Genomic DNA, 13,028 nt, shown 5'->3' on the forward strand with positions numbered 1-13,028 from the left:
AAATCCTTAGAAACACAATCAACCAAGTCTAAATCATGAAGAAACAGAAAATGTGAACACACCTATGACTAGTAAGGAGACTGAGCTGATAATCAAAACCCTGTCAACAAGGAAAAGCCCAGGACCAGACGGCTACACTGGTGAATTTTACCAAACTTTTAAAGAAGAATTAACACCGCTTTTTCTCAATTCTTCCTAAACAGTTGAGGAGGAGGGGACATTTCTAAACTTATTCAATAATGATAGCTTTACATCAATACCAAAAACAAAGATACTATAAGAAAAGAAAACTGCAAAGGAATATCCCTTATGAATACTGACACAATAATCCTCAATAAAACATTAGCAAACATAATTCAAGGGCACATTAAAATTATTAGATGCCACGACCAACTGAGATTTATTCCTGGAATGCAAGGATAGTTCAACATATGAAAATTGATCAATGTGATACACTCCATTAAAATAAAGGACAATAAACCACATGATCATCTCAACTGATACAGAAAAAGCATTTAACAAAATTCAACTTTTCAAAACATTCAACAAACTAGGACTAGAAGAAAATTACCCCAGGAGTGCCAAGATGGCGGAGTAGAAGGACGCTCTTAGCTCAGCCTCTCCCACAAATACGCCAGGAGAGACATCCACGGACCCACCCACTCACTCAGAACACCTGCTGAACTTTGACAGAACGTTGCTTCCTTCAGAAGACAGAAGTCCTCACGAAATCTGCTAGGAAGGGAAGAATGAAGACGAAAAAGGAAATTAGTGCAGGACCTGTCCTGTGGGGAGGGAGAGGCAAAGAAGAAATAGTGCTCTTACCCTCGGATGTCCCCTACAACAGACAGGTCAGTGGGGACGGGGTGGGGGGGAACATCCAAGGCTCAGAGGAGTGCACAGCAGCCCCTTGGCCAACAGAACTGAGAGAAATCGGCATAAAGGGTCCCTGCAACCCCCAGCCCTGGACGCAAGTTGGTGGGGGTGGGCTGGGGCTAGCTGCCCAAGCTGGGCAGAGGGCTGGGACTGTATACAAAACAGAACAGCCTGGGACCCTATTAAAAAAAAAAAAAAGAACACTGCTGGTGCGCATTGTGGGGACAGGCACAATGCGGGGGGAGCCTCAGCCACTACCTCCGCAGGCCCGCGGCACCATCTCCAGCGCGTTCTCACGAGAAGAGAGGCGGGGCTCAGCCACAGTCACCATATTCGCTGGTGCTCAGCTCCCAGAGGAGGTGAGGCTGAAACTTGAATCCGTACCCCAGGGCTCCACAACTTCATAGGTGGGCCTGAGGCTTGTTTACAGCCCCAGGTAGAGGGGATCGATTTGCTCCGCGGGTGCTTTTGTGGACCTGTGCCTCTAAGACAAACGAACAGGAGCGGAGTTCGCAGGGCAGGGGCGAGGGCTGGTGCTGCACTTTCAGAGGGACTGCCTATCTTACACAGACGCAGTGCTGAGGATGGCACTGACCTGAGAGCACCCCATCGTCCAGGTGTGTGACCTAAAGATCGGTGGATCTGCACGGGTAGCTCTGAGGGCAGAGAACCTGGGGACACCAGAGCACAGCACTGACATTCCCACGGCCAAAGCAGGGACAAGGGCAGCATCAACAAAGAGCACCAGGAGTGCTCCAGCCCCGCCTGCCACACACCGTGGCCCTGAAGTGGGCCCGCCAGCCTCCAATCCAACGGAAGGGTGCAGACCCAGCCCCTGTCAGGGCTGTGACGACCACAGAACAAAAAGGAGGCCCTCTCAACAAGCAGGGCAGGCCCTGATCACCACCACACCGGTCACATCCTCAGTCAAAGGGACAACAGCCAACACACACAGAAGAAGGATGTGGCCATCGTCCATACTAAAAACAGCCCTTGTGACAAAATTATTAGGGGCGCACAGTCTACACAGGAACGCATCCTCTTAAAAAAAAAAAAAAAAAAAGGAAAAGAAAACAGGGTTTCAAGACCACAGTGGATAACTGGTACTCCATAATCCACAGTGCCAGAGGGATATGAGTCAAATGAAGAAGGAGGGGAACTACACCCAACCAAAAAGACAAGAGACAAAAACTACTAGAGCTGATAAAAGAATTCTGCAAGGTAGCAGGATACAAGATTAACGTACAAAATCAGTTGTATTTCTTTACACCAACAATGAAACAGCAGGAAAAGGAAGTAAAGAAACAATCCCTTTTAAAATAGCATCCAAAACAATGAAGTACTTAGGAATAAATCTGACCAAGGAGGTGAAAGGCTTATACATGGAGAACTACAAAGCATTGATTAAGGAAGTTAAAGATGACTTAAAGAAATGGAAAGATATCCCATGCTCTTGGAAGAATCAATAGTGTTAAAATGGCCACACTGCCCAAGACAATCTACAGATTTAACGCGATCCCTATCAAATTACCCAGGACGTTTTTCACAGAACTAGATCAAACTATCCTAAAATTTATATGGAATCACAAAAGACCCAGAATTGCCAAAGTAATATTGAAGGAAAAAAACAAAGCTGGAGGAGTAACCCTCCCAGACTTCAGACAGCACTACAGAACTACAGTAATTTAAAAAGCATGGTATTGGCATACAGACATATGGATCAATGGAACAGAATACAGAGCCCAGAAATAAACCCACAGATCTACAGTCAATTAATCTTTGACAAAGGAGGCAAAATTATACAATGGAGAAGAGTCTCTTCAGCAAGTGGTGTTGGGAAAACTGGACAGCCGCGTGTAAATCAATGAATTTAGGATACTCCCTCACTCCATACACAAAAATAAACTCAAAATGGCTTAAAGACTTAAATATAAGGCAAAACATGATAAATTTCCTAGAAGAAAACATAGGCAAAACATTCTCTGACATAAATTTTAGCAAAGTTCTCCTCGGGCAGTCTACCCAGGCAACAGAAATAAAAGCAAAAATAAACAAATGGGACCTAATTAAACCTATAGGCTTTTGCACAGCAGAGGAAACCATAAGCAAAACAAAATGACAACCTATGGAATGGGAGAAAATATTTGCAAATGATGCAACTGACAAAGGCTTAATTTCCAGAATATATAAACAGCTCATACAACTTCATAACAAAAAAACAAACAACCCAATCCAAAGATGGGCAGAGGACCTAAATAACCAATTCTCCAATGAAAACATACAAACGGCCAATAAGCACATGAAAAAATGCTCAATATCACTAATTATCAGAGAAATGCAAATCAAAACTACAATGAGGTATCACCTCACACCAGTCAGAATGGCCGTCATTCAAAAGTGCACAAACGACAAATGCTGGAGAGGCTGTGGAGAAAAGGGGACCCTCTGACACTGCTGGTGGGAATGTAGTTTGGTGCAGCCATTATGGAAACAGTATGGAGATTCCTCAAAAATGGACATGTATCTGGAAGGAACTCTAATTTGAAAAGACACCTGTACCCCAGTGTTCACAGCAGCACTATTTACAATAGCCAAGACATGGAAGCAACCTAAATGTCCATCAACAGATGACTGGATAAAGAAGTTGTGGTACCTTTATACAATGGAATACTACTCAGCCATTAAAAAATAAAACAATGCCATTTGCAGCAACATGGAGGGACCTAGAGATCATCATTCTAAGTGAAGCCATAAAGAGAAAGAAAAATACCATATGATATCACTCATATGTGGAATCTAAAAAAAAACCAAAAAAAGAGGACACTAACGAACTCACCTACAAATCAGAAACAGACTCGCAGACATAGTAAACAATCTTATGGTTACAAGGGAAAGGGGGTGGGAAGGGATAAATTTGGGAGTTTGAGATTTGCAAATGTTAGCCACAATGTATAAAAACAGATTTAAAAAAATTTCTTCTGTACAGCACAGGGAGCTATGTTCAGTATCTTGTAATAACCTTTAATGAAAAAGAATATGAAAACGAATATACGTATGTATATGCATGACTGGGACACTGGGCCATACACCAGAAATCGACACATTGTAACTGACTCTACTTCAATGAAAAAAAGAGAGAGAGAAAAGAAAACTACCCCAGTATAATGAAAGCTATATATCAAAAGCCCACAGCTAACATCATAACGATGAAAGACTGAAACTCTTCCTTTAAGATCAGGAAAAACAATGATACCCGCTTTCACCACGTTTAGCGACCTGGTGCCTAGGAGTTCTAACCAGAGCAATTAGGCAAGAAAAAGAAAGAAAAGGCACTGCAGTTGGAAAGGAAGAAGTAAAAGGATCTTTGCTCACAGATGACATGATCTTACGCGTAGACAACCCTATAGGTTGCTAAAAACCTGAACTAACAAAGAAATTCATCAAAGTCACAGAACAGAAAATCAACAGCAACGACAAAGGCTCTTTACTAACAATGAACAATCCGAAACAGTTAAAGGATGTTTCCACTTCTATTTACTGTAACATCAAAAAGAATAAAACACTTAGGAATTAACTTAACAAAGAGGGGAAAGACTTGTAGGCTCAAAATGTTGCTGAAAAATTTTAAGACACCACTAAATGGAAAGACACCCTACGCTCATGGATTGGAAGACAATACTGTTAAGACGTCAGTGTTACCAAAAGCAGTCTACAGGTTTAATGAAATCCCCATCAAAACCCAATGGCGAAAATAGAAGAAGTCTGTTTAAAAATTTATATGGAATCTCAAGAAACTCCCATCTTTAAAAAAAGAAGAGAGCTGGAGGAGTCGTACGTCCTGACTCCAAAGCCTATGACGAAGCTACAGCAATCGCACAGCGTGGCTCCGCCACGAAGACACACGCACAGACCTGTGGACTGGAACAGAGACCCCAGAAGTACAGCCTGGCCTGTCTGGTCAAATGACCTTTGACAAGCACACCAGGACCATTCAGTGGGGAAAGGACAGTTTTTTCAACAGATGGGGCTGGGAAATCTGGATAGCCACGTGCAGAAGGATGAAGTTGGACCCTCATCTGATACCATACACAAAAATTAACTCCAAATGGATGAAAGATCTAAACTTAGAGCTCAAACCATAAAGTTCCCAGAGGAAAACCTAGGGGAAAAGCTTATGATGCTGGTCTGGTGATAACTTCTTGGACTACACTCCACAAGCACGGGTAACAAAGTGGAAGCAGATGAACTGCACTGCGTCAGACTTAAGCCTTTGTGCCTCAAGGACACAGGCCACAGAGCGAAAAGAAAACCCGCAGAACGGGAGGAAACACTGGCGAAGCGCCCGCCCCACGAGGGCTAAGCGCCCGGGGCCATCGAGAACCCCCACGGCTCAGCACCCAGCAGACCAACGGCCCGGCGAGCACTGCGCAGGGGGTGTGAGCAGACACCGCTCCCAGGGAGTCAGGAACGGCAAAGAGCCCGTGAAGGATGTCAGGGGAAGACAAGCCAGCACCGCAGCGAAGCACCGCCTCGCATCCCTGGGGCGGCTGCTCTCAGGAAACAGGAAGTCGCAAGCGCTGAGAGTGTGGAGCAGTCGGAGCCAGCACACTGCTGACGGGGATGTGAAATGCTGCGGCCACTGTGTGACGCAGCGCAGAGCCGCCTCGAAAACTAAACACAGAAGCACCACAGGATCCAGCCACTCCACTTCTGAGTGTGCACCCCGAAGTCTCAAAGAGGTACCCATACACCCGTGTTCACAGAAGCATGTCCAAAAGGTGGGTGCAGCCAGACGTCCACTGACGGATGAGCACATAAAGAACACTCTGCCTCCACACGCAGTGGGCCGTCTTCATACGGGGGGGGGGGGGGACATCGTGACACCTGCTGCAACATGGATGCACACTGAGTGCAACGGGCCAGTCACAGAGAGACAAAGACCGTGTGACTCCACTGACACGAGGCCCGGGGGTCAAAGACAGAACGCAGAACAGGGGTTACAGCTCGGGAGGACAGAAGAGCTCTGGAGACGGTGGAGACAGCGACAGCGTGACTGTACTTAATGCCACCGAACTGCACGCTTAAAAATGTTTACTGAGATGGTAAAATGCACGTTACGTGTATTTTACTAAAACTAAAGTATTTTAAATGGCTCTGTTAGCGGGATGAAAAGCCAAGGCACAGAATGGGAGGAATGTCTGCAAACCATGTATCCAACCAAAGGCTTATATATAAAATTTGTAAAGAACGCTCAAAACGCAAGAGCAAGAAAAGTAACGTAGTTAGAAAACGGGAGAAGGTATGACTAGTCGCGTCACTAAAAAGGACGTGAATGGCAAATACGCTCGTGGAGATTGCTTGTCACTAGGGAAATGCAAATCAAGGCTGAGATGAGATACCACCGCATACCCGTTAAAGCAGTTAAAATAAAAACCAGACAATACCACGTACTGGTGAGAACGCAGCCAAACTGAAGAGCTCAAAAGCTGCTGGTGAGAATTTACAAAATTTTCTGGCAGTTTCTTTAAAAACTAAGCACTACTGTACCACCAGCCATCTCACTCCTGGAAATTCCGGGAAATGACAGCTGACTGTATGCGGGAGCTGCACACGACGTCCACACGAGATCCGTCGGCACCAGCAGCACCGCAAACGGCAAGTCGCCCTCCGGGCGCTGGCGGTCCGACACCACGGAACATGCCCAGCCAAACACGGAGCTACGGAGCTGCGGGACACGCGGGCGGGTCCCAAGGGTGTGCTGAGCAGAGGGAGCTGACCCGCCGGCACATGGGAGGATAGTTCACGCAGCTCTCTGGACAGGGCAGGACTCACAGGTGGACAGCACAGCCGGGGCTGCCGTTCTGTTCATCCACAGTTCCTTCAAAACCAAAAGCAGGAAGAACCCCACAGAGGCTGCGCCTGTACCGGGGTCTCTGGCACACATTTCTTTAGGATAAACCACTAGGAACAGAATTCCTGGGGTGGAGCATGTACACATCTTCAGGGGTTTGCATACGGCCCTGACAGACGGCACCAGGAGCGCTGAGAAGTCCCGCGCCCACCCCTTTCCAGCAGTGGACATGCAGGTTCACAGGGCGTCCGCCCTTCAGTTCAGACACGCGGTAAAAGTGCACTGGAAAATGAAATCCACTGATGGCTCGTGTGACTGAGGGGGTGTTCTGCGCTGGCTTACCGCCTCTGTTCACGTAGAAAGGCTTGTCTTCACACGCCCGCGAAAGAGCTGCTTCGATCCTGGAGGCTGCAGATGCTGTTAGTTTCACGTATTGTAGCTTCCCTTGGTGGGCGTTCCCCCTTCGAGTCTGTGCGAGGAGACTGTTCCGGCAGAACTGTGTTCCCCACAGTGTGAAGCCCTACCCCCAGCTCCCCAGGAAGTGACTGTACTTGGAGAATGGGTGGTCGCAGATGTACTGAGCAGGGGGGCGGGGCCAAAGCCAGCAGGACCCTGCTCTCTCAGGCAGGGAGCTCGGATGCGTGTCGTGCAGGGTGAGCCCCACGCGCAGGTCAAGTCAGAGGCTGCGTGACTCAGTCTCCAAGCCACAGACCCCAGAGACGCCAGCAAACCCCCTGTGGCTGGGGGGCCTGGAGCAGATCCGGCAGAAGCCAGCCCGGCCACACCCTGATCACCGACACCGCCCAGAACTGACACAGCACGTCTCCGGGGCTGAAGCCCCTCAGGTGGCCGGGTGTGTCAAAGACAACAAGTTATCACACAGCCTCCACCTGAGCTGAGACACCGCCACCGTCTTCCCTTTGTAGATTTGGTACTTAAAAAGCGTTTCTTATTGCCAGATTCTAAAAACACAGGTGCATTTTCTGGTACCATGCTTTATTTTAAATTCTTCGATCTATCCAAAGTATGTATTTATGTATGACGTAAAATAAAAATTACTTCTAAAGAATTAGCCAAGTATCTTAGCATCATTAATTAATAATTCATCCTCTTTTCACTGATTCAAAGTGCCAGCGTTATCACACAGTAGATTACATTTGTATAAATCTGAGCTTATTTCTGGATGCTCTGTTTGGTTCTATGATGTATCAGTGAAGACTGGTTACAAAAGATTTTAATGGCATAGTTTGTATTACGTTCCAAAATCTGGAAATCAAATCTCACCATTAGCCCTCTTTCCCTCTTTCCTACCGGTATTTTCTTGGTTGTCCAAATAACCAAGATAAACGTTACAATAATATTGTCGAATGCTCCCCCACATCTATTGGCATGCTGGTATTAACTGCATTACTTTTATAAACCAGAGCAAGGAGAACGGACCACACTGACTCTCCCCCCCCAGGAACTCTGTGACTCTCTCCAAATTTCTGTTTCACTTGGTAGAGTTCTGTCATTTTATTTGTGTAGGCCCTGCATAGATCTTTCTGAGGCTTCACTCTGAAGAGGTTTTAAATCTTTTTTTTTCTTTTTTAATGGAGGTACTGGGGATTGAACCCAGGACCTTGTGCATGCTAAGCACACACTCTACCTCTGAGCTCTACCTGCCTGAAGAGGTTTTAAAATTGGCTAATAGTTGGAAAGATACCGCTCTTCAATTTTTTCAGTTCAATTTTACAGCCGTCGTTCGTAAGGACTGTTCTTAGTGTGCTGGAGGCACGCGGTTACGTCTATGTGTGTCGATGTCTATTTCAAACTTCATCTGGATATTTCGAAACCAGGTCACTTTACTGAGATTATTCGTGTTACAGGTTTTCTATTGATCTGTTTGCAGTTTTTCAAGAAGACAAGCGTAACAGTAGGAAATCAGCTTCTCCCCTCCTTTCTTACCTAAGGCTCTCGTTTCCTTTTCTTGGCGTCTGACACCAGCTGAGGCAGCCAGGACGGCACAAAGTTCAAGCTGCACTGAGTCTGAGTATTTCTAAACCACAAATGGGCGTGGAAGGCTGGGGCCCCAGGGCTTGCTGGGCGGAGTCGCGGGGGACAGCCGTCCTCGTCTCAGCGGGGGTGGCGGTTGCGAGTGGAGATGCCTGCCAAAAGCCCGAGCTGTGCACGTGAAACCCTTGAGTTTCTGCTGCGTTGATTTACGCGTCGCTGCAGTGCTAGGTGTTGGACGCCTTAAAAGGCTCGGTCATGAGGAGAGGAGCTGGTGGCTACCCTAGTCGTTGCCTTTCCCTCCACATTTTGCACATTTTAAAAGAATTACAACGTTGAGACACAACAGTTGCACAGACGTGTTTAACATGCAGCTAAGCATTATGAATAAAAACGTAAGGTAATGCCGCCATGGCAGAGCTTACCAGAAACATCTTTCCCCTCACTCACCAACTTAACCACACTCGTGTGTGTGCGTGCGAGCATGTGCGTCATGCTGAAAACCTCCCAATGGCCAGGAGGCTCTGCAGGCCCTGGCCCCGCCGGCCCACCCCTCCCACTGCTACAGCCCACGATCACAGATCCCAGGGTGTGAAACCACACCCGCGTGTCGTCTCTGGAGGCCGGGAGCCCACAGTGGGCCCTCTGGTGCCTCCAGGGCTCTGGGCAGCCTCCGTTCTTCACTGTCTCCGGCAGGTCGAGACTCATCTCTGGACCCACAGCCCTTCTTCCACCTTCAAAGCCAGCGGCACCCTCTCTCCCAGGACCTGCTTCCTTCACAGGCTCCGTCCTCTGCCTGGACGTCCCCCTGCCTCTCTCTCCGTGGACCCTTCTGACAACACGGCCCTGCTGGATAACCCAGACAGTCTCCTGTGTCGAGGTCCTTGATTAATCTCACACGCAGAGACTTTCTCCCCACAAGGGAGCATTCACAGTCTTCACGGGTTAGAACATGGACATCTTTGGGGGCTGCTGTTCAGCCGACCATCCCTCACCTCGCTCCAGCTCGGCTCCTCGGAGCCCCCGCCAGGCCCTCGGCACCCGCCTGCATGGCCTCCTCCCGGTGCCGTGCACACAGCACCCCCAGTGTTCTCGCAGAGACGGGAGACACCTCTTGGCATGACAGAGGGGAGGGTTTACAGCCCCTGACAGCGGGAACCTGGCAGTCAGGGAGCCCAGAGTAAGACCCCGCCGGCAACAGGAATTCAAGGAACCGGGGGGGACAGACGCCCCCACGGGGTTGCTGACACCATGGAACATCTCCTTCCTCTGGAATTCTCCACCAAGCCTGTGTTCTCAGCACCACTTCTGGCTCACGTGTGGAGCGGGGCTCAGCCCCGGGTGCCGGGGTGCAGCACAGACTAGGGTGCCCAGGACGCAGAGCAACAGGATGCCAGCAGGGAGGGGGGCCCGGCAGAGCCTCCCGACGGAGCACGGCCCCACGACCCCACCGCCCCCGGGCTACCGGGGAGGCCCCACTCACCGCCGTGGAGAGCCGCGACGCCAGCGTCATCTCCAGGTTGCCCTTCAGGCCCACCAAGGGCGGCACCAGCGTCAGCAAGTCTTTTACCTCCACGAACACGGGCCAGTCCTGCAGGGAGGGGTCGGGGGTCAGTCCGAGCACACGGGCTGCACATTCGGGAATTTCTTGAGAAGCTTCAGCAAATTCCCGCTCCCTGTGAACGAGTAAGACTAGGCAGTTTCTTAAATGGCTTTAAACTAAACACGAAGTAACGATGAAGCTGAGAAACCTTCCTAATGGTGCTCAGTGGACCGCCGCCAGGAGAGCCCCCTTCTTCCTGGGCAGCAGAAAACTGGGGGCGGGGCTGCTCCCTGGGGCCAGCCGGCAGGGCCCAGCTGGCAAACCTGCCCGTGCGGTGTGCACACGTTTGGGGGAACAGGAGCAAGTCACCAGTGCCACGGCTGGCCGGGGGCAGGGGGTCTCGAGGACCGGGGAGCGGAGCAGCCCAGGATGTATGTAGGGGACCTGCAGCCACGGGTCGGCCAGGTCTCTGACCTCAGCCAAGGTTCTCTCCGGGGCCTCTTCCTCCTCTACCTTTTCCACAAAGCTGTGAGATTCAGAACCCACACCCAGCACGGCGGGATGAGTCTGCCGCCTCCTCGAAATCCAGAAGGAACTCTGTCATTAGGTGAGGAGGGGCTGCCTCCGTCCACTCCCCTCTGAGCCCCGCACAGGCCCCTCCAGCCTGAAGGCCCTTCCCACCCGCTCTGCCCACTGACACAGAGACCAGCAACCCACCGGCCCCTCCCTCCGCCTCCCCGAGCAGCAGGCAGCTAGCTCCCCTCCTCCTGGCCCCCCGCCTCTGGCTGGGCCCCCGTCCGTCCTTGCCCGCGGCCCCAGCGACACCCCAGCTCGGCCCTGTGCTGCGGCGTCTCCCACGCAGGAGCCCCTCCACGGCTTCCAGGGGCCCTGCTGACCTCTAACTGTCCCATCTCGGCCTCAGCAAGGCCTCCTCGTCTTCCTCCTGCACTTCTACACGTTGTAAATTCAATTTGTGGGATTTATCTCCTTTCTCCAGGTGGGAAGGCTACGAAGGTCTGACAGCCATCTCTGACTCTTCAGAACGGGCCGGGAGTCTCGACGCCACACCGGCCTCTCTCTCCACAACAGCCCCCAGCCTGCAGGACCGAACCCCACCACCATCCACTTTTCCCAGGAAAGCTCGGGTCAACCTTCCTCAAAATTCCGTCTCCACGTAGAGAGTGTCCCTGTTCCTGGACAGGCAGAGCCAAACCAAGGGGTAGGTCAGGCCGCCCCCTGCCACCTGCTGCCCGACCCTCCCAGGACTCAGCCATCCACTCAAACCTGCTTCTGCTGGTGGTGACCCAAGGTCAGGAGACTGGAGAGTGGGCCCCCTGCCCTCTGGACCCCGACTCGCCCTTCTCTACAGGTCCTCCCCTTCCAAGGCCGCATCACCCTCCCCTTACCCCACAGACCGTCGGCAAGCACGGAGTCAGGGTGGGGCGGAGACTCTGCAGACAGCGGTCCTGTCCTCCTGCGAGGAGTTGGCCAAGGACGGCTGAGAAACCGCAAGGGGCTGTTCTGAGACAAAACCAGCATGTGTGCACAGAAGCCAGAGGACACAAGACCGTGAGCCTAGCGGATGACCCAGGCTGAGCCATCTGACCGGCAGCCTTCTCCAGGGAGACCCTGAACGGGTCGGGTTTCTGTGGCCCCCAGGGCACCCTGACAGCACTGGGCTCCATGTCCCTGGCTCGATCTGCCTTCTGGGCGTGACATCTGCACCCAGCTGCCAACACCCTGGATGCCCCCAGGCCCCCTGACCCAGGACTCCAAGCTGACCTGATCGCACACACCCCTTGTCCTGCCCCGATTCCGGGCATCCTTCCTGCTCTGCCAGCCAGGACTTACTCCCCACCCAGCACATCCTGACTGTCTTGAACTCCACCAGGCCCTCTCCGGCAACACCCAAACGGCGCCCACGCCAGGTGGTGGGGCAGCTGGACTTGGTTAGAGGGATGGTCTGCACCTGGGGGATCTGAGTCACGGCTACAGACTCCAGCTCCCCGCAACCCCCACCAGCCACCACTGAACAGCGCCTCCGGGCCGCCTCCAACCCCACTGCGGGCGCTGAGTCCAGTTACACAGATAGGATCACGTCACACAGTCCTCCACTGCCATCCCACTCCTGGGGTGGACCCACAGGTGTGGTCCTCACGTTCCCACGTCCCCAAACACACACAAGAACGCTGGTCGTGCAGGGGAGCAGGGGAGGGGTGGGTGGGCGCCGCATGCACGTATCCCGACAGCTCAGTGCGCCCACCGGCTATGCGGTTTTCTCCGTGCCGGGGCTGGACTCTGGTGACACAAACACGTTTGCTTTAGAACAAGGAACAAGGAACAAAATCGATGGCCCTTGGCACTCAGTGCCCGGCCACCCGCCCTGGCCTGGCCCCTCAAACGCTCTCCTCCATCCGTGAGTCGGCACACACTGACCCCTTTGCGGGAGCTGCTACGTCACCCGAGCCTGGCAAAGCGCCCCTAGCTCTGGGAGTCCCCGACCTGCCGCCCGCTCCGCCCATGGGGCGCCCAGACGACCACCAGGAACGAACACCAGGAAGGTCTGTTTCTGCTCAGAATTTAACCAAATGCGCTGAACAAATGGAGGTACCGGGTGACAAGTGGCTCTGTCTACTTGCAACACGCGGCTCAGCTGCTCCCAGGCAGCCAGCCCGTCCGTTCAGCCCCGAAGGAGGAAGAGCAGCCACACTGCCCCCGGCGCACACGTGTGCAAGGACACCCCGGAAGGTCTGGAGGACACGCGTG

The 13,028-nt window shown here is 51.6% G+C and overlaps 1 protein-coding gene across 8 annotated transcripts in view; it reads right to left on the reverse strand.

Moving 5' to 3' along the window:
* The window catches only part of SLC41A3 (solute carrier family 41 member 3), a 52,116-nt gene that overhangs the window by 15,466 nt on the left and 23,622 nt on the right, over nucleotides 1-13,028 (reverse strand). For 6 of the 8 annotated variants that reach the window (XM_032458824.1, XM_032458832.1, XM_032458828.1 and 3 more), the window contains one exon: nucleotides 10,203-10,310. The exons of 1 other annotated variant lie outside the window; for it this stretch is intronic. In XM_032458824.1, coding sequence (XP_032314715.1) covers nucleotides 10,203-10,310 — 108 coding nt within the window. Of the gene's footprint in view, nucleotides 1-10,202; nucleotides 10,396-13,028 lie in introns of all 8 variants that reach the window. One more of the 8 variants, XM_032458831.1, reaches the window with a different exon arrangement.

This window comes from Camelus ferus, chromosome 17, assembly GCF_009834535.1.
Source record: "Camelus ferus isolate YT-003-E chromosome 17, BCGSAC_Cfer_1.0, whole genome shotgun sequence".
Taxonomy (NCBI): domain Eukaryota; kingdom Metazoa; phylum Chordata; class Mammalia; order Artiodactyla; family Camelidae; genus Camelus; species Camelus ferus.